At 34.1% G+C, this 19061-nt stretch overlaps 1 protein-coding gene across 11 annotated transcripts in view; it reads right to left on the bottom strand.

Annotated features, from left to right (window-relative positions):
- Positions 1 to 19061, bottom strand: part of INPP4B (inositol polyphosphate-4-phosphatase type II B) — a 216057-nt gene that overhangs the window by 77992 nt on the left and 119004 nt on the right. For all 11 annotated transcript variants that reach the window (XR_015729073.1, XR_015729072.1, XM_087874550.1 and 8 more), the window contains 4 exons: positions 14891 to 15038; positions 9614 to 9744; positions 7470 to 7574; positions 4816 to 4924 (listed from right to left, as the gene is read on the bottom strand). Coding sequence is in view for 9 of the 11 variants with exons in the window: in XM_087874550.1 (XP_087730676.1) it covers positions 4816 to 4924; positions 7470 to 7574; positions 9614 to 9744; positions 14891 to 15038 (493 nt within the window). In the remaining 2 variants the exon portion in view is untranslated. The remainder of the gene's footprint in view (positions 1 to 4815; positions 4925 to 7469; positions 7575 to 9613; positions 9745 to 14890; positions 15039 to 19061) is intronic.

The following is a 19061-nucleotide window of genomic DNA, read 5'->3' as shown; positions in this document are numbered from 1 at the left end:
TCAGAAAAATATTTAATTAATTTTCAGTCTAAGAAAACTTGCTTAGGCTTAGAATAGTTTTCTTCAACCTAAATCTTTCCAAATGTATTGGACTTCCACTGCTGTAATTCCCAGATGGTGAACTGGAAGGTTTTCCAAGAATTTCACTTAAACTTGTTCAAAGGGAAATAAATATTCTCAATATTTATCAAGTAACTTTAAAGAATTTTGATTTCATTGCATTTTAATTAATTGAATAAATTAATATAAATGTACATTACAAAGGGTTTAAATCCATTTGCCTTTTGTCCTATATAAAATCGTATTCCCATTTACATGTGCATAATACAATCAGCTATATAACAGATATTTGGAGCTAGAAGTCATTCTTGTTACTATTAGTCCATTAAATCAAGAGTTTACTGTGCTAATTTACATAGTAAAAGGAACACTAAAAACTGACATTCATTGGACTAATTTGACTATACTTCTCTGGTTGCCTAAACCATGCTTCAATTATCTGGGAGCATGAGCTGACCTCACTATCCTCCTTCTTCTCACTTCCTGCCTTTTCTGGTCCACTAATTCTGGCTAAAGTAAACAACAATTTAATGTTATTTTTAAATAAAAGAATTTTTATTTCATGTGTGGTAAAATAGACTGGTTAAACAAAGATGTTTACCTTAATTGAGCCATTTGTTAAAGCAAAGTCTGCTTCAATTTTTTTTTAAATTTCCTATTACAGTAATAGGTGTATAGGTATCTGCAGATTAAAATTGTTTTTTTTTTAAAAATAACCAAGTGTGTTTAAATTACCTTCATTAATTAAAATCACTCTACAAGTGATTTAAACTTTAATCACGTTCTAGTGACTTTCTACTGATTTAGGAGGCCAATTGTACTAAGGCATAGCAGCTTGAGTCCAAATCAGTGTTTGCTTCTTTGTTCATGGTTTTTGGTCTTCATTTTTGTAATAAGCCTTCAGGGACAGTTTAGATTCCTTTGGGTTTGTAATGGGGTATTTAAAAACCTCATAATGAGAAGCCTGCATAATTTTCCTTCAGTGCAGCTCATCTTGATTAGCTTTTGAAAGAGAGGGAAAAGTCTTCCATGCACAATATTCTGAAAATGATTTATGGATTCTTGAAACCCTGAAACCCTGTATAACTTATAAGCCTTCAACTATTATGATGCTACATTATATGGTTTTAAAAAGTAATAATCTAAAATAATCTTTCTATAGTGAAAACACAAATAATTCATTCTATGTGAAGATGAAATGTTCTATATGGTAGCAATACAAAATAAATTAAGATGAAGTCCAAACAATTTACTTTATGTATGATTATGAAATTTGCTGCCAAGAAAAGCTAATGCTAAAATAAATCAGTTGAATTGCTTAACGCACTGTAAGCCGCCCTGAGTCTCCGGAGAAGGGCGGCATATAAATCAAATTAAAAAAAAAAAAAAAAAAGAATACTAACACATTATTACATGCTTTCAGTTAGGAATTCTATGCATCTTTTAAAAAATGACCAAACTAATCCAAAAACAAAGAACATTTTCTATATTAACTCCCCCCCCCCCATCATAAATTCAGTACTATGTGAATTAAAAATACTTTAGTTAAAATATATTAGACAGCTATCGTTCGGTATTATAGAAAAAGATTTGGATAAAAAAGCAAATTATAGATTTTGGACACATAACGTATGGAAGTAGTAGACAGATGCACTGAGAGAGAATATAAATGTATTAACTTCCTTGCTGCTGATTCTCCAACAAAGTCGGCATTCCACATGGAGTATCCTTTGAAATCTTATGTTACAAAACAAGCTGCTTTTCATAAGGAAGTACTGTAGTATGCTGTTTTTGAGTCCTTTGTTTATGCATTTCTATTTTATTTATTGTTTTAATATGATATAATTTATTTTATTATCTGCCTATAGTCTATTAGGATTGGGTCAGGATAATTACTGAAAAATAAATAATTTAATAAAGCCTGTCAGATGACCCATTAACAATTTACGTCAAATATTTTTAAAACACCAAAAAGATTAAAACCTGCAATTCTAAAAGTTTTCTACAAAAAAACCCCCCTTTTCTTTAATTAATTTTCAGTCAAAATTTTAAAAATGAGTATGTTATATATTCCAGGAATGTTCATGCAGAGATGAGGACACACTGTCCTGCACATTGTGGAAACAACAATCTATGGAAGCTATGGAAGAAGTGGATTGTCTGGACCCTTTTTAGCCATGGGACAAAAACATAATTGGTCATTGTCACTGATGACTTATTGCAATAGAACCTACATTACATAGAATTACATTCAAAGCTGCCCTTGAAGACTTCCAGGCAAATAAAACTAGTACAAAATGCACTGGCCTTAATGTAACTGGGAGAATCCAATACTGCCATGAAACACAAATGTTGGCAAAACTGCATTGGGTGTTGGTTTGTTTCTGATTCAAGATGATGGCATCACTTTAAAATTCCTACGTAGCTTGAAGACTGACTATCTTTGAAATTGCTTGCTTCAAGCAGAATCTACTTAGTCAAAATGTGCTAGTAGTGTTCTTATTGAGATTTCCTGCCTTACAAATGTGATTTGGCAGTGAGCATTTTCAACATGATGTCCTTTCTTGTGAACAATTGTTTAAGAACTACAGTCTCAATTTTACTGTACAGCTCATACTGGAGAGACAGATGCTTTTTTACAAGCTCATTTTAATTAGTCTCTCCCCTCAAATAAAAAAGTTTGTCCTTTATGGGCTTGACAATCAAAACTTGTAATATGGCAGTCTTCCGACTTGCCCAGTTTATAGAGAGTCTGGAATTGGTCATACTAAATAGCTCTGTTAGAAGAGACTTAAATGGGGAATTAACCTTCTGGAGATCCAAAGTGTGGATTGATTGTAAATTCCATGTACTAATGCTCATCTAAAAATGCTATCTAATACTAATAATACTCACAATTCCTGGTTCAATGCTGTTTTATAGTTAGAGACATGTTTGGTTCTATCACCTTATTTTCTGGTTGAAATGGATTCTTCTATACGTCTGGCTTTACTGGTTTTAAACCAATCTGGCTAAAACAAAAACAAAAACAAATTCCAATCCTTAGGACTTTCTTTGGAAAGTCTCTGTCTATTAAGGCTTGAAAATGCCAGGATGTAAACAATGCACCTGGGATATTGATATACAATCATGTTTAAGCCTAATATCCAACCATACAGTTTATGGATTCTTCTCAAATAGGCATGTGCCATCATCATATCTCTCCACAATTCTAATTCTGAAATTCTGTTGGGCTTTCACCTTAGTCAGAATGGATGCAGTATTCTCTGCTGTTCTATGAGGGCTGTATAAAAATATCCCCTTTCAATAGTGCTTACATCCAGTGGTGGGTTTCAAATGTTTTTACTACTGGTTCTGTGGGTATGGCTTGGTGGGCGTGGCATGGCGGGCGTGGCAGGGGAAGGATACTGTAAAATCTCCATTCCCTTCCCACTCCAGGGGAAGGATACTGTAAAATCTCCATTCCCACACCACTCCAGGGGAAGGATACTGTGAAATCTCCATTTCCTCCCGATCAGCTGGGACTCAGGAGGCAGAGAATAGATGGGGGCGGGGCCAGTTAGAATTTTTACTACAGGTTCTCTGAACTACTCAAAATTTCCGCTTCTGGTTCTCCAGAACTGATCAGAACCTGCTGAAATCCACCTCTGCTTACGTCCATGTGGAAATGGCTTTGTAGAATTCCTAAGCCATATGCTCCTTTGTTGCTTGCACTATAGGAATCAAGGAAGATATATCAGTACTTTTATCCCATTTTAAAGAACTATCCTGGTAAAGAACACAATGTCCATATCTCACTGCTTCTATCTAGCCAGGACCCTGACATATGTTTGCAGGTTTTCGATCTTGTGCTATGACAAATAGAATTAATAAGACTGGTTATAATTATAAAACCAAGGGGTCATATGTCATCAAACAAGAAAAAAATTATCCTAGCCTCACATTATGCTCTTATTGTATTATAATTTTTCTACAATTAAGTAGTGCTTTCTTATGCATGTGTGTATGTATGTAGTTGCTTAGTCAGGTAACTGTAGTATTTGAAATAAATAAATGTTCATTTTCAAAATTAAAAAACTAATACAAAGAACAGATTGGGTTTTATTTGGACCACATTTTTAAGCAAGCTAAACTAACTATGTTGAGGCCAATATACAATTTAGAATGCAGCTATTCTTCACACAGTTTTCCAAATTCTGTAATATGGCATATGACTCATATCTAAAACTATATATAAAATGCATCAAAAATGATCTTGTTCCAAAATATAAATATTTATTGTATCCAGAAATGCATAGAATTAATGCATACATTGCATGATTTAACTTTGCACCCTGATGAACTTATGATTGAAACAACTGAATGACATATACTGATTCACCCTCTTCCATTCATTTCTTTTTATAAGTACATATGATTGTGATTTGTAATTATATTCTTAAAGTAACCTTTATGTTTATTTTTTTAGTTTTTCAGTTCCTTTTCTATAAATTAGAAGAACGAAAATAACTTTTTATAATTAGATGTATGTTTAATTTTCTAAACAAATACATACTATACATACTAACTAAATACATACAAATACATACTAATGTGTTACCATATACTCGCTTAGGAAAAGCAATAAAAAAGAGAATTAGTAATGTTGATAATCCTTATCTTCATAACCTAAGAAGAAAAATTGCTAGAAAAGTTGATATATAATACAAAATTAGTTAGTCTGGACTATTTCTAAATTAATGGCAGTGTACTTACTTTCGTCTTTCTACTTCAAATTTATTCAATAATTTCTGAAGACCACCATTTTTAAATCCCTGAAAATGTGCTGCAGGAGCTCCCACAGTGATGACATCATAAAGAACATCTGCAAGAGAAAGATTACATGCTAAATTGTATATTTAGGGATGCATTGTAATCTTATAGCAATGAAAAGTAGTTTTAATAGTCCTAACTAATACCAACAAATTTGCCTCACTGCAAATGAATTTCACCAACTATCAATTCCCAACCACCTGCAAATGACCAGATTTACCATTCCAGGATTCTTTTGAATTTTGGAGCTACTTTCCCTCTTTTATTTTCTCATCTGTTTATACTTGAATGGATTCTTCACTAGTTGTTAAACTAAGTTAAGAGCTTACTGTACTATATTGTTCAAACCCATCTAGAAAATATTCTGAGGAGATATTCCTATGACAGGAAACAAAGAATCAAACATATTTCCTGCTTCTTCACCCAGTTATTGTAATCATGCTTTGTTATTAAAAACATATTTAGCAATTGGCTTTATCCTGGTAAGATACCATTACTGGATATGACTCTTGACAGTTTTAGAAATTTCATAAGGAAAAAAAATTTACATGGAATGATACCCTATTTTCCCCAAAATAAGACATCTCCTGATAATAAGCCCAATCAGGCTTTTGAGTGTATGGGAATAAGGCCAAGCACTTATTTCAGGGTTCAAAAAAATATATAAGACAGGGTCTTATTTTTGGGGAAACAAGGTAACAGAAAATACAACTTTTCAAACATATATTTTTCTTCCTTTTTTCAATAATTTTATTAAATATTATATTATACAGATAAAATTAATATAATTACGTACTATCAAAATACATTAAAAATTTAAAAAGTGCAGGAAAAAAGGGAGAGAAAAGTTAGAAAAAGAACTATTCATAATTCTATGCATGTATTAACATCATTTTATGCATGCATATATTTCCATTTGCCCCTTAATATATGTTTGGGTATAGTGGACACCCCTTATTTCTTGTAGTCCATTAAATTAAGGACTTATTACAAGAATTGTAGTTATCAGACCTTAAAAACATTACAAATGGGTAAATAAAATAAAAGAGACAAATGGAAATAATAAAATGCTTCAAGGTTACAAAACGATAACAGTATACCTTTGATTATTGGAACTTAGAATTATCTATTTCAGAAACCATTTGAATATTTTCTGTTGTAACTTTAAAACACAAGAAAGGTAGCCAGCTTCATTAAATAATACTGCACCCAGGTGTTCTGGTTGCAATAGGAAACATGTCTATTTGTACTTCAGTCTCACCAATCTAATTCTTTGTAAGAAAATTTCCAGTGGAAATTTATTCCAATGGAATAAAGAATACACATATACACAAGTTGGTGAATTTCAGTCTTCTCAAATATGACATGCAAGCTGCATTATATCATAAGATGTTCCTTACAGTAAATTACTTCAGCACTGAAAACTCAAGGATAAGAGATAAAGTAAATAAAACAAAGAGTTGACAATGCAAACAGATATGCAAACAGCATCTTGAAAAATTCTACTACAACTGACTTGTCCACTAAAACAATTTAATTTTAATCTGTTTACTTTATTGTTATTAATATTTTATATATTTCATATTTAATATAATTTTAGTCTTTACATTATATTTTAATATAGGTTGTACCCTGGAGCTTACAGATATTAATGTGTTATTGTTAAAATGTATTTTAACTTTGTCTTAAATTATATTTTGTTATCTGTACTGATATGTGACTGCAATAAATTGAACTGAAATTAATTTTCTGTTTAGTAGTATAAACAATGGCACAAATCTTGGATACAATTAAAAATGTCTAGAGGCGACCAATGCAAAGGATCTGCTATTGCCCATAGTTTTATTTGCATGTTGAATTTATAGTATTTAAATGTCTGATGGTTCTTTTAGCACCAGAGGCAATAGGAATTTGTGGGAGAATTCATTAAAAATCCAGATAATTTATATTGATATGTTATTTAAAGTAATTTATTTTAGCTTTAATTTTTTCCTTATCTTTTAGCCTTCCTTATATGAGTTTGTAATTTACTTTTGGTCTTCGGCCATAAATAAAGACAATACAATATTAAGATTTTTTCCAGGTTTTGTTATTTTTTTTTAATGTACATTCTATCCAATTTCTGATGGTTTATAATAACAATAATCATATGTATTGTAAGAAAAGCAACACACAACTATAATAAAACTCTCATGAGCTACGTAATTATAAATCCTCCAGTTGAATGAATAATTAACCATCAAATTTCAACTAAACTTTTTAAGTTCATCAAACTTAAAAATATACATCCAAATCAGGCCTTAGCTGAAACTAATTCCATAATTAAAGCTACACTTGGCATGTATCTGGAAAATGAATAAAGATAAATGAAATATAAAACATTCATATACAACTTTTAGAATAATAGTGAGAAAAAAAACAGAATTAACAGTCACTTGTTTTTCAATAAGGAACACAATTTTATATACAGCTCTGTACATTTCAACAGCACAAATACCCAAATCTAAATGTTCAACTAACAGAGAAGAAAGAAAAAGATATTTCATGATTGAAGTTAAATTATTAGGTAGTGAACCGTAAAACACCATATAACCTACCTTTTATACAAGGACCCTGCACAAGCATTCTCTGCAGATGTAGATTTATTGGAACAAATTCTAAAGTTTTTTCCCCTTTACTGCAACTTGATTTGAAAGAAGAGCCTGAAAAAAAATTATAAAATATCCTTAACTTAGGATCCAGATGTCTTCTGTTTCTTAAAATCTAGGAAGATATTTTGAAGATATTGTTTGTAACATTTTTGGGTGTCAAAAATCTTCGTGCTGCAGCTTTAGTTGACACCCAGGCAATCTCAAGAAAAGAGACCTGCTTTAAAGAATTGCTGACTAGTCCTATATGACTGCGCTATGCTCCACATCACATTTTTCTCTTTTAATCTGAATACTGCTCTATTTTCAATTTGTAAGAGTTCACACCATAGGAATTCTGTGATGTCCAAATCCACAATATCTACAAGATATGAACTGGATAAGAGAAGTGGAAGAGAAATTTAGGAAATATAAAGGGAAATTTCCTAATATCATTTTTCAAGACTATCTGCACTATTGTAATCAAAGGATTGTCTCTTTGTAATTGGTACGCGAAATCCAGAGGACTAACCACCCACTTTAATTAATATCAACCAAGCAAATTGTTATTAAGGCCATAGACCAGCATATTTAATTAATATATGGTTTTACTCAGTCAAGAATAATAGAGACACAAACGGTGACAATAACTCTTAATATTTAAGAGCTGTGGTGGCGCAGTGGTTAGAATGCAGTACTGCAGGCTACCTCACTGCTCACTCCAGAAGTTTGATTCTGAACTCCTGAATTCTGAAAGCTATTAAATAACTGAAGAGGGAAAGACTTTGTGGATGATCTATTTAAAAAATCATTATTTTTAGCTAAATAGCCCTTATCTGGCAGTATTTCTGCAATCCTGATGCCCAGAGAATGAAACAGGAGATTCTTGTTGGGCCAGTGTTTCTCAATCCTGGCAATTTTAAGATGTGAGGCCAAATTCACAATTCTGGGAGTTAAAGTCCATATATCTTAAAAATAGTCAAGGTTGAAAAACCCTGATCTAGACTCTGACAAATCTTACATTCAAGTAAGTAAGTAAGTAAGCTTTTATTGTGGTCAAAGACCAAATTAAAATACACATAGAAGGGGAGTATATTTTACAAATATAGATAGATCATGTGACAGTACACCATCTACTGCCTTAGATACACTCTGTACTAACAATACTAGTGATCCTCTGCCGTAGGGGTTACCTGTCTCTTCCCCCGTTTTTTTTCAGCCATGACTGCAGCAAAATTTTTTGCCACCTTTGGAGTTATATTGGGGTCTGTGTTCTGGAGTAGGAAATAAAGGCTGAACAGATCAGGTGAACCAGGGAATCTCTGGGAAATAGGAGAAATGAATCTTGATCTTATGTCTCGATAGTGGGGACATACGAATGTAATGTGGAACAGAGATTCCGGGGATCGGCCATCACATGTACAATAGATGGATTTTACTCCCCCCGAGAGCCTACTGTCGAGGACACTCGAGGGGATCACGTTAAATTGTGCCTTCATAAATGCGAGCCTATGTTTGATAGAGTGTAACGTGGAGAGATAAGGTGGAGGGTGAGGAACAATACCAAGGGAAAACGGTGAGCATGTTCCCGATCCATTTGCCAGATTTAATTGTCTATCGATGTCGTCCAGCCGTTGAAAAATCAACAATTTGGCAGCATCAGGGCCTAAAGTAAAAGCTTCAATGGGGGAAATCCCGATCTTCAAAAGTTTTGTATGGATATTATGGGCCCAGGGACTATGAAAAGGGTCCCGCCATAGGCATTGGCCTAGGTAATAGCCTGTGAGTCTAGTCCACAGAGACAACCAATAGCCAATTGCACATTTCCACAAGATTGTAGCAAGTGAGGATATGCCCAGTTCCAAACGAATTGCGGCATTACTTATGCAGGGAGGGACTCCCATCAAACGGCGTAGGAACTGGCTGTGGACAGACTCAAGAGAGATGTTGGATTGGACCCAGAGGGGGGTACATTCAAGTAATATCATAGATTAAATACTGTAATTATTTCCCCCCCATAAATTTGAGAGAAAAGGAAAAGGTCATATGTACTCATGGTTTGTACTACATACTTGTATAGAATAAAAAATCACAATTATTAAACATTTTCTGACCTGTATATTTTCCAAGTTCTGCAAGCATATTTTGGTACAGGATCAACATTTGATCACAGTGTGCAATAACATTTTTACGCATATTGTCCCAATGTGGAGAAAGTTCCCCAAGTTCTTTAAGGTCCTGATTCCTGTAGCAAAATAACAATAAAACTTATTTTATCAATCCAATGCTACAAAAATATTAGTACAAATTAAATGGTTAAACAGCTATAGTATAACAGCTAGTTTTACCATTCTTATTTATATATAATATTATCCTGGGCCTAATCAATATGGTATTTTTTTGAAAGAAATTGATTCAGTTTATTCAGAGAATCTTTGAATAGGGTAAGGAAATGCTAGAGTCCAGGCAATCATAGAAAAGGTTTCTTAAACTGGCACCTTCATATGTCTTGGTAAGGGTGGCTAAAAATTCTAAGAATGAAAATCTCCATATATCTACATTCTAAAAGGCTGCTAGACCATCTTAGCCACACAAATGTTGGTCCATTATTTCTATGTTTTACAGAAATATAGAAATATATTTTAAGAAATATAATACAGATGAAATAAATGGAAGTAAGCCTTGAGTCTTAATATCCATGTCCTGCCTCCTTCCATTTAAATTAAAGGATTTACTTTACATTCCATTTACATTTGATGAGATGTTATCGTTTAAAATCTACATCTTAGCAATTTTTGCATTTCTAATTTTGTTCTCCAGCTTTTATGTGAAAATAAGCTGGTTTCCATCTGCATTTACTGCAGCGATTGGCATTGTTTAATACTGAAAAGTATGTTATACTGAAAAATATGGAATCTAAAACAATAAATCCACAAGCATCATTAAACAAGACCCCCAAAACAAATAATGAATTCTCCAAATTAAAATTGGATGATGAGAATTACACATTCAGATTTTCAATTTTTAATCACACCACTTAAAGAAAATCTTACTTTCACTTTTAATATGTACTATCGAGATATATCTGGATTAATCATTTTGGCAAATGCACCTGCTAAGTGAAAATGTTAGGCTAATTAAAGATAGTCAATTCACAAAATTACAAAAGGAAATCCTTTAGCAAATTGCCAGCTTCCTATTAACTCTGGAGACTGACATAATTGAACCAGAATTCACATCAGTATTAAATGAAAACATATGGAAAACTTTTATTGTTAGAACTAGAACTGCTTGGTTCCATTGAATATAGAAAACTCCAGTAGTTCCTATTGTGCTGGGTGAAATTTGATTTTAACATATATTAATTCAAGCTAAATGTTTTAAATTACATACCTCTGTTTCTCCTTGATGTTAGATATTATGGTTGGTGAAAGCTTGCTGAAAACAATATAATAGTACTGCTAATTCTAATATATTTTGAGATTATTAGTAATTTCAGATATCAAATATGCAAAAAAACATAACATTTCCTGAAAAAATAACCTCACTTAGCCCTTTCATTCTTGAATTATTTAAGCAATGTGCATGGGAATCTGAGCAAATCAACTTTACATCAAAATGATGATACGTGTACTGATGTAAATTCTACCTTTATATAGTTGTGTCCCAGTGTCTGTTGAAAGTTATGGTATTTGCATAATTAATAATACATATAAAATAATAATTCTGGGTACCTCTATTTTTTACTATCTGCAGGCATCTATGGCTTAATAGTTAGAAGTGCTAATGTTTCATCTAAATTTATTTAAACTTGGATTTTAGATGAAGATGTAGGCAGTTTTGATTGCTGTGATAGAGGATATGTATCAAAAAGGAGAAAGTATGATACTAGCAACTATATTATCAACTTCCAGACTGCTTGCATCAACTAGGGGGACATTACCTCATACTGGGATATTAGAGTTTTTATCTCTAGGAGCTTATAGTAATCTACAAGTTTTTTTACATCTCCCATCCTTCTTAGCATTTATATCTCAAATAAGGTATAACAAGGTTATCAATTTCATTATGCTGGAAATGTAAAATAATAAAGGGCACATGAATAATTTCATTTCATTTCATTTTGACATTCTTAAATTCATTAAAATATTTGAGCTTATTTTGAAGTATGTACACTACTTCAAATTTGGAATTTATAAATTTATGAAGAATTATTTTTTAAACATGGGATGTAGAAAATTTGTTATTTTATGATGGAAAGACGTTTGTGAGCACTGTAAGACAGGAATTCATTAATTAACAGGAGCCAATATGGATTTATGCCAACGAATCATGTCAGACTAATTTAATTGGATGATCCTATGCTATAGTATAGTATATCTTGAATTTAGCAGGCCTTTCATGCTGTTATAACATCCTTATTAACAAAATGATCAAATATGGGTTTGACAACTCAGACATTATGTGGATCCACAATTGGCTCAAGGACAACTCAAAAATAGTTATAAATGGCATCAAATCTATCTGGAGAGACATGTTGAGAAAGGTTCAGTGGTGGTATTCAGCTGGTTCTATCCGGTTCGGGCAAACTGGAAGCAGCGGCTGAGGGAGGCTCCGCCCACCCGCCTGGACATTATCACATCCTGTTTTTAATGCTCTGCGCATGCGCAGAAGGTCCTGCGCATGCGCGGAGATGTCACACACTCACATTTGCAAACTGTAACGAAGGTAAGTGAATACCACTCCTGGTAAGGTGCCATAGGAATCTGTCCAGATCCTGTTATGATTCAACATTTTTAAAATGATATTGAGGGAGTTAAAGGAATGCATACCAAATTTGCAGACAATACAAAACTAGGAGCATTTACTAATATTTAGAAAGAGATGAGGAAAATTCAAAAAGATTTTGCTTAGAACAGTGAATGGAAACAAATGAAATTTAACATGGAGTATAAAGTCGTGCTTCTAGGTAAACAATACACATTCAAAATGGAGGAAATCTGGTTCAAGAACAGCACATGCAAGAAGAACTTGTATATACTAGTGGTTCATAAACTAAATATGTCCAAACAGCATAATCCAACACTGTTCAAAGAAGACAAATAACATCTTGAAAGCCATCAGATTTAGAGAGATAACTATCCTGCTCTATTCTGTCTTGGAAGGCTTCACTGGGATTATTATATTCAGCTCTACACACTTCAATTTAAAAAATTTATAAACTGGAACAACTCCAAATGAAGGCTACCATATGGTGAAATTACTGAAAACCAAGTTTTACAAGGAACAGTTAAAAGACCTAGTTTTCAGAGAATAACAACAATAATAAAAACAATCAAAACAGAAATGAGTAATAACGTCCAAAGTAAAGCATAAAAATATTTTAAGTAGCATCAGAGAAGTGGGGAGAGAGAAAAAGTGGGGTACCTTGGCCGGCCCAGCCACGGCCAATGCTCCTCGCCCATGGCTGAGCTTGGTCGCAGGGGACCGCTGGACCTCTGCAGGCGGTGGTGGCGGCAGCAGTAACACCTGCAGCGCCTCAGCCATTCCCTCTCTGCTGCCGGTGGCTGCCCTGCCAAGGAAGCCCCGGGGTGGCGATGCTTGTGTTGGGGCTGCTGTGGTGGGCGCTCGGTGGCGCGGGCTATGCGGACTCATTCTGCCACCATGGCACAAGAGCAGGAGCAGGCACTCGAGGTCTACGGTCAATGTCGTGGGCTGCAAAATGGGCAGGGGGCGCCGGAGTTTGCAGGGATGTGGCTGCCTTGGGAGGGTTGGGGGCATGAAGGACCTGTGTGTGTGTGTGAGACACAGAAGGGGGGGCTTATTTTCCGGGTACGGCATATATTTAGGCCCACCCCAAAAATCAGGCTTGGCCTTATTTTTGGGACATGTCCTATTTTTGGGGAAACACGATAGCATTTTTATATACTTTTTAATTTATCTTGTTATAACGGTGTATGGGAATGTCTTTGAGGGACAAGGGGAAGACATGATACCTAAGGAATGGTTAGCTATTTTCTATTATTTATCTTATTTCATATTTTCAGATGTGTATAATTGATGTTAGCCTTCCCAGGGAAACATGACTTCATGAACTAATTCTACTTTCATGTCAGGCTACATTAACAGAATCTTGGAAGTCTGAAATTACAAATCAATTACGGTGAATTTTAACAGATACATCAGGGGACATCCTTCTTAAGTTCCTTTCTTTGCCTGCTAAATATTTTCTGGCTTCCCACCGCTTTTTATCAGTTCATTCCTAGGCAGCATCTTTTCCCCTTAACCCTCAAGGTCATTTCCACATACTATTATACTTTTTTACTGGTTTATCTTTTAGTTTGTTTGTTTTGCCTTTAAAAACAGGGTTCCACGATGTCATGCTAGCCACATGACTGTGGAAAGTGCTGACTCCTGGACTCAAAATGGAGATGAGTGCTGTCCCCTATAGTTGGCAACAACTAATGGAGTAAAATCTACAGGCATTCCTTCTTTTAAAAAAATAGTTTAATAATATTTTAATATCTATTGTATTTTTATTTCCACCTTCATTCTAGCATAAAGTTCATTTTATGTATCTATTTGTATTCTTTTCCTTTTGTTTGCTTTAGTTAATTCAAAGAATGGTTACTCAGAATTCAACATTTTTACAAGTATGTAGTTTTTTCATAAGTAGCTCTTTTTAATAACTGGATGTGGGATGAAATGAACGTCCAAAATCAATACATAGATAAGCAAAATACCTTGTTGTATAAAAAAAAACCCTGAAAAACCATCAATGAAATTTATTATATTAATATATACCTGTTGAAATGAATTTTAGACAAAGGTTTATTTACAATATAAAACTCGCTGAAGTTAGTTATTTATCCTCAATTATTTTCTCTATATAATACATTTTATTTTCTTTATGAATAAACCTACGGCAATATTAATGGTCTGATTATCAGACCAGTTAACTCAAAAACCAGTTAACTCATATTTTTGTAACATATGAACATATAAAATCTGTCTGGCTAGAATAATGTGATTAAGCTTCTTGATACTAATTCAGAAAATATTGTAAAGCAACTGTAAATCAATTTCAGATCTGGACTGGCCATACCTAATACAGGTAGGCCACTGGATTCTCCAGGAAAGGAAATGCTATAAAAGATTTACTGCTTTAGTTACAACTTGCCTCAGCTCTAATGCCTGTTGTTGCCCCTTAGCAACAGTTTGATTCTTTTACATTATCTCCAGTTTACTTCCACTGGAGCAAGCAGACTGGAATTCTGAATTCCTCGCATTTTAGTTGATTACTATAATTGATGTTTTAGTCAATTTCTACCAGCAGTTTTCTAAAGACTATTTTAACAGCACATTTTTTTTAACATTTTCATTTCACTTACCTTCTGAGATCTTCCTTTATGTGTAGGCTGATGAGTTCCTTGGGAATATGAAAAGAAAGATTGCTCTCAAACATCTGTTCTCGTATATACATCCACTTGTTGTCAGAAGTGGGGAACGTATATAATTTACAGATAGGGTTTTTTAACACTGTAAAAGAGAAAGCATGGATTGTTTAACTGCAGCTTACATTTTTCCAAAAAATACTGCAGTGTGTATTTCCCAAATAAGTGAAAGTTGTAGTTTGAAAAGCAGGAAGCGTAGTGACACTTGAATTCTGATGTTGGAGAAAACTGAGTATGCAGTAGACAGCCAAGAAAATATAGCATGAATCAAACAAGTCAACATACCTTTATGTTTATTTCTCACTCAAGAAATAAGTGACCATGATCAAATATTAGGATGGTGGGCCAATAGTGGAGGGCAGTTCTATTAACGATTCTCTCAGTTCTATTATTAGTATCTGCAATAGGGAACTTGCCAGGATATAATTGTTCCTAACTATTTTTTTCCATTCTGTTTCAATAATGATTCCTTGGCACATAGAACTGTGGGAATTGAAGGGCAAGATAAATGAGTAAATGTGGATTGAGAAAGTCTTCACTTTAATCTGGGATGGCTGCATAAACAACCATGGAAGGTCTATGGAGTCACAACGTTCAGCACAGAAGCAGTGTTTTCCGGCACACATTATACAACAATTTTACTGCCTGCTGAGTTGTCTCAGGCTGTAAGAGCATTGATTGTAAGAGGGTGGAAAGGGATCTTGAACATATTCTAGTCCAGGGGTCCCCAACCTATGGGCTGCAGCCCATTAGTGGATTGTGAGGGGACTGCAACCGGGCCGCAGAAATGGTCCACGAGCATGCGCACATCCCCACTTGTGTGAACAGCAGGCGAGTCATGCACTCCAATTGCGTGAGTGGCAGGCCCGTGTGCACACTGCTCACTCAAACGGAACTGCATAGATGTATACACACTTGCCAGCCACTCACGTGGAACAATCATCTCTCCCTCCCCGCTTCCTGCCAGTCCGCAGAGCCGGAAATGTTGAGTGTTCTAGTCTAAACCCATGCCCAGTGTAGGAATCCTCAGACTATTCTGGACAAATGGCTATCTGGTTTTTCCTTGAAACCCTCCAGTGACAGAGCACCCACAACCTCAATTGGCAGTGGTCCTATTGCTTAATATATCTCAGTCAGGAAATTCCTCCTTCGTTCAGCTCACTGTAAAGCTTCCACTCAATTTGTTTTTGTACTTGAAAAGTGGACCATAAAGTTGAAATTATACTACTAAGCCAATGAATTATTTTTGTTTCAAAATCAGCAGAGACAATGTACTCTGATTATCCTCTTTTACTTCTGTGTAGCTTTCAATCAATCACGTTATCCTTCTGAATTGTCTGAGAGTTTTGAAAATTAGGGTCATTGGTATATTATATTATTTTTCAGTTAGGTTTCATAGGGTTCACTAGGAGACAGTTTTTTTAAAAATGGGAATTGTTATATGGAATTGGCCCTTGGTTTACCAGTGCTTTTCAGGATCCACTTGAAACTATTGGGGAAGTTTAGTAGGAGATCTAATACTGGATGCTACACCAAGTGTCAAACTCCACATAGATCTGGGCAGTGGTGAAATTCAAAAATTTTTACTGGGTTATGCAAAATGTTTTGAAGAAAAAAATTCAATTTTCTCCTCAATTGTTTTTACTGGGTATAGTCAAGGGTTTTTTAGTGGGTGAAACAAAAATGATATTGTATATGGTGACAGCAGCTAGGTTATTGATTGGTCAATATTGGAAAAGGGATGTTATGCCTACAATTCAAGAATGGACTTTGAAGATGGCCAGTTTTGCAGAAATGGCGAAGATATCAGCATATTTAAAAGACCGGACTCAGGAGACTTATGCTTGGGAGTGGAAGAAATGGATAGATTACGTGCAGAATAAATATCAAACTAGGAAGTACCAGATAGCCTTTAGCTGAATGTTGTGTAGAAATGTATAGTTTATAGGGGGCAAAATAGATTATTGCTATGCAGAAATGTATAGTGCACAGGGGGGAAAATAGAGGGGTGGTAAAGTATGATATGATATAATATAATGTGGATGGATTTCACCTTGGGGAAGTCATGGGGGGGAGGGTCTGGGGGGTTAGGGAGGGATGGGGGGAAATGGGGGGAAAATTGATGTTTGTAAAACTTTTTCAATAAAAAAAAATTACGACAGGTTCTGTGGGCGTGGCTTGGTGTGGCTTGGTGGGCGTGACTTGGTGAGCATGGCAGAATGAGAATGGCAAAATCTCCATTTCCACTCCACTCCAGGGGAAGGATACTGCAGAATCCCCATTCCCTCCTCACTCCTGGGGAAGGATATTACAAAATCTCCATTCCCACCCACTCTGGGACCAGCCAGAGGTAGTATTTTCCGGTTCTCCGAAGTACTCAAAATTTCCGCTACCAGTTCTCCAGAACCTGTCAAAACTTGCTGAATTTCACCCCTGAATCTGGGTGAGATCAAGGAAGCAAGAATTACACAAATGTCAGTAAAATATATTTAATACTAAACTTGGAGTAAATGGACAATAGGAATTTCAAACTCTCATTTAATATAAGTGTGTTAAGGCAGAGCTCTTTATTAATTTGAAACATTTATCAAGGTTTTTTTATTCCCTGAGTTAAATTGCCATTTAAACTTTTTTCAATTGTTTATATCGATTTTCTCTTCAATTATATAGCCAGTTTCTCCACAATTGTTCACATGGGGATCTATTTTTTATGTTAGGAAATGGTGTAGCTCCTTGGCATGCTCTTCATAAGGGGAAGAAATTGAATTTGTACAAGATGAAAATGTTCATAACTCCAGAGAGGAGGTAAATTTGCCTGTTCCAGACAGGATTTCATTCTCCTGAGCTTCTGGATTCAAATGTCTCTCTTTTCCAAATTGTTTAAACAGTCAATGATTGATCAGGCAATATGCTAACTTTTTGAAAGATAATTATTTAAAACTGTGATGTGTATGCTGGTTGGTACAACATTCAGCAGCCATGTTGATTTTGGAAGAAGTAAACAGACCTTATTATATTTATGATAAAAGTACTTCACTGATTACAGTTCATTTCCAGGAAAATATAATCTGCTGGTCACTATATTAAACATCCTTTAGGTTTTTGATATGAACTGTCATATTTTTCTATGAACTGTCATATTTACTGAGATCTTATGAGCACATTGGCCTCCAGATGCCATGACTTGGGAGTAAGATATTTATATTGTCCTTCCAACTGTTTAAAAAATACTCCCTGAAGTTCTGAGGGATCTAGTATCTTTATTAGCCTTTAAAAGACATTGTTTTGTCTTTGTTTTTCATTGTTGTTTTTAACTGTTTTAATTATTGTCATTTAATTGCTATTTTAATTGTTTTTAATATCTCAGTTTTACATTTCTTTTTATTACCAACTATTGAAAGAATTCATTTTATATTAATATTTGTTCATAAATCCATGAAAACTTTGCAACAAAAGACGTGATTTGTATGAACTTGCATTTCCCAATCTGTGCCATAAAGAATGTGTTCAATTTTGTTATTATGTTGTCTGGGGGATTATGGAAAATACAATCCAAAATTAAATATTAAGTTACACTATGCTTCAGAGAAAACCTCTGAACAGAGATAATTAAAATTTCCTCTGCATTATTAGCTCTAATAATGTATCTCATAAAGAGAACTTGCTAGTAAAGAACAGAAAAGAAACTTAGTTTTTGGAAGGTCAAAATATTAAGTAAAGTCCCTTATTTCCTTTATAGGGTCATTATCCTTATCGAACCTTCTCTGTTTGACTCTGATTTTTTAAAAAATAAAAATAAAAGACATATAGATAAGATAATTGTCAATCCTTTGAGGTAGGCTACATCAAAAAACAAATTGGGCAATATACTAGTATATTATTATTATTATTATTATTATTATTATTATTATTATTATTATTATTATTATTTCTCATGCTTATTTCGCAACAAAGGTTTCATAATTAATAAAATATTTGGGCTTCGTATACTAAGAAGATATTTAAGAATAAAGACAATATCTTCCAGCATGAGAGATTTTATAATTCGCAATTTTCAACTCCCTCATTTTATATCCAGAATTGCAAAGGATACAGTTCAAGATACAGA

This window comes from Pantherophis guttatus, chromosome 8 (assembly GCF_059756535.1).
Source record: "Pantherophis guttatus breed Tessera chromosome 8, ASM5975653v1, whole genome shotgun sequence".
Classification (NCBI taxonomy): domain Eukaryota; kingdom Metazoa; phylum Chordata; class Lepidosauria; order Squamata; family Colubridae; genus Pantherophis; species Pantherophis guttatus.
This window is presented reverse-complemented; position numbering and strand designations above follow the sequence as displayed.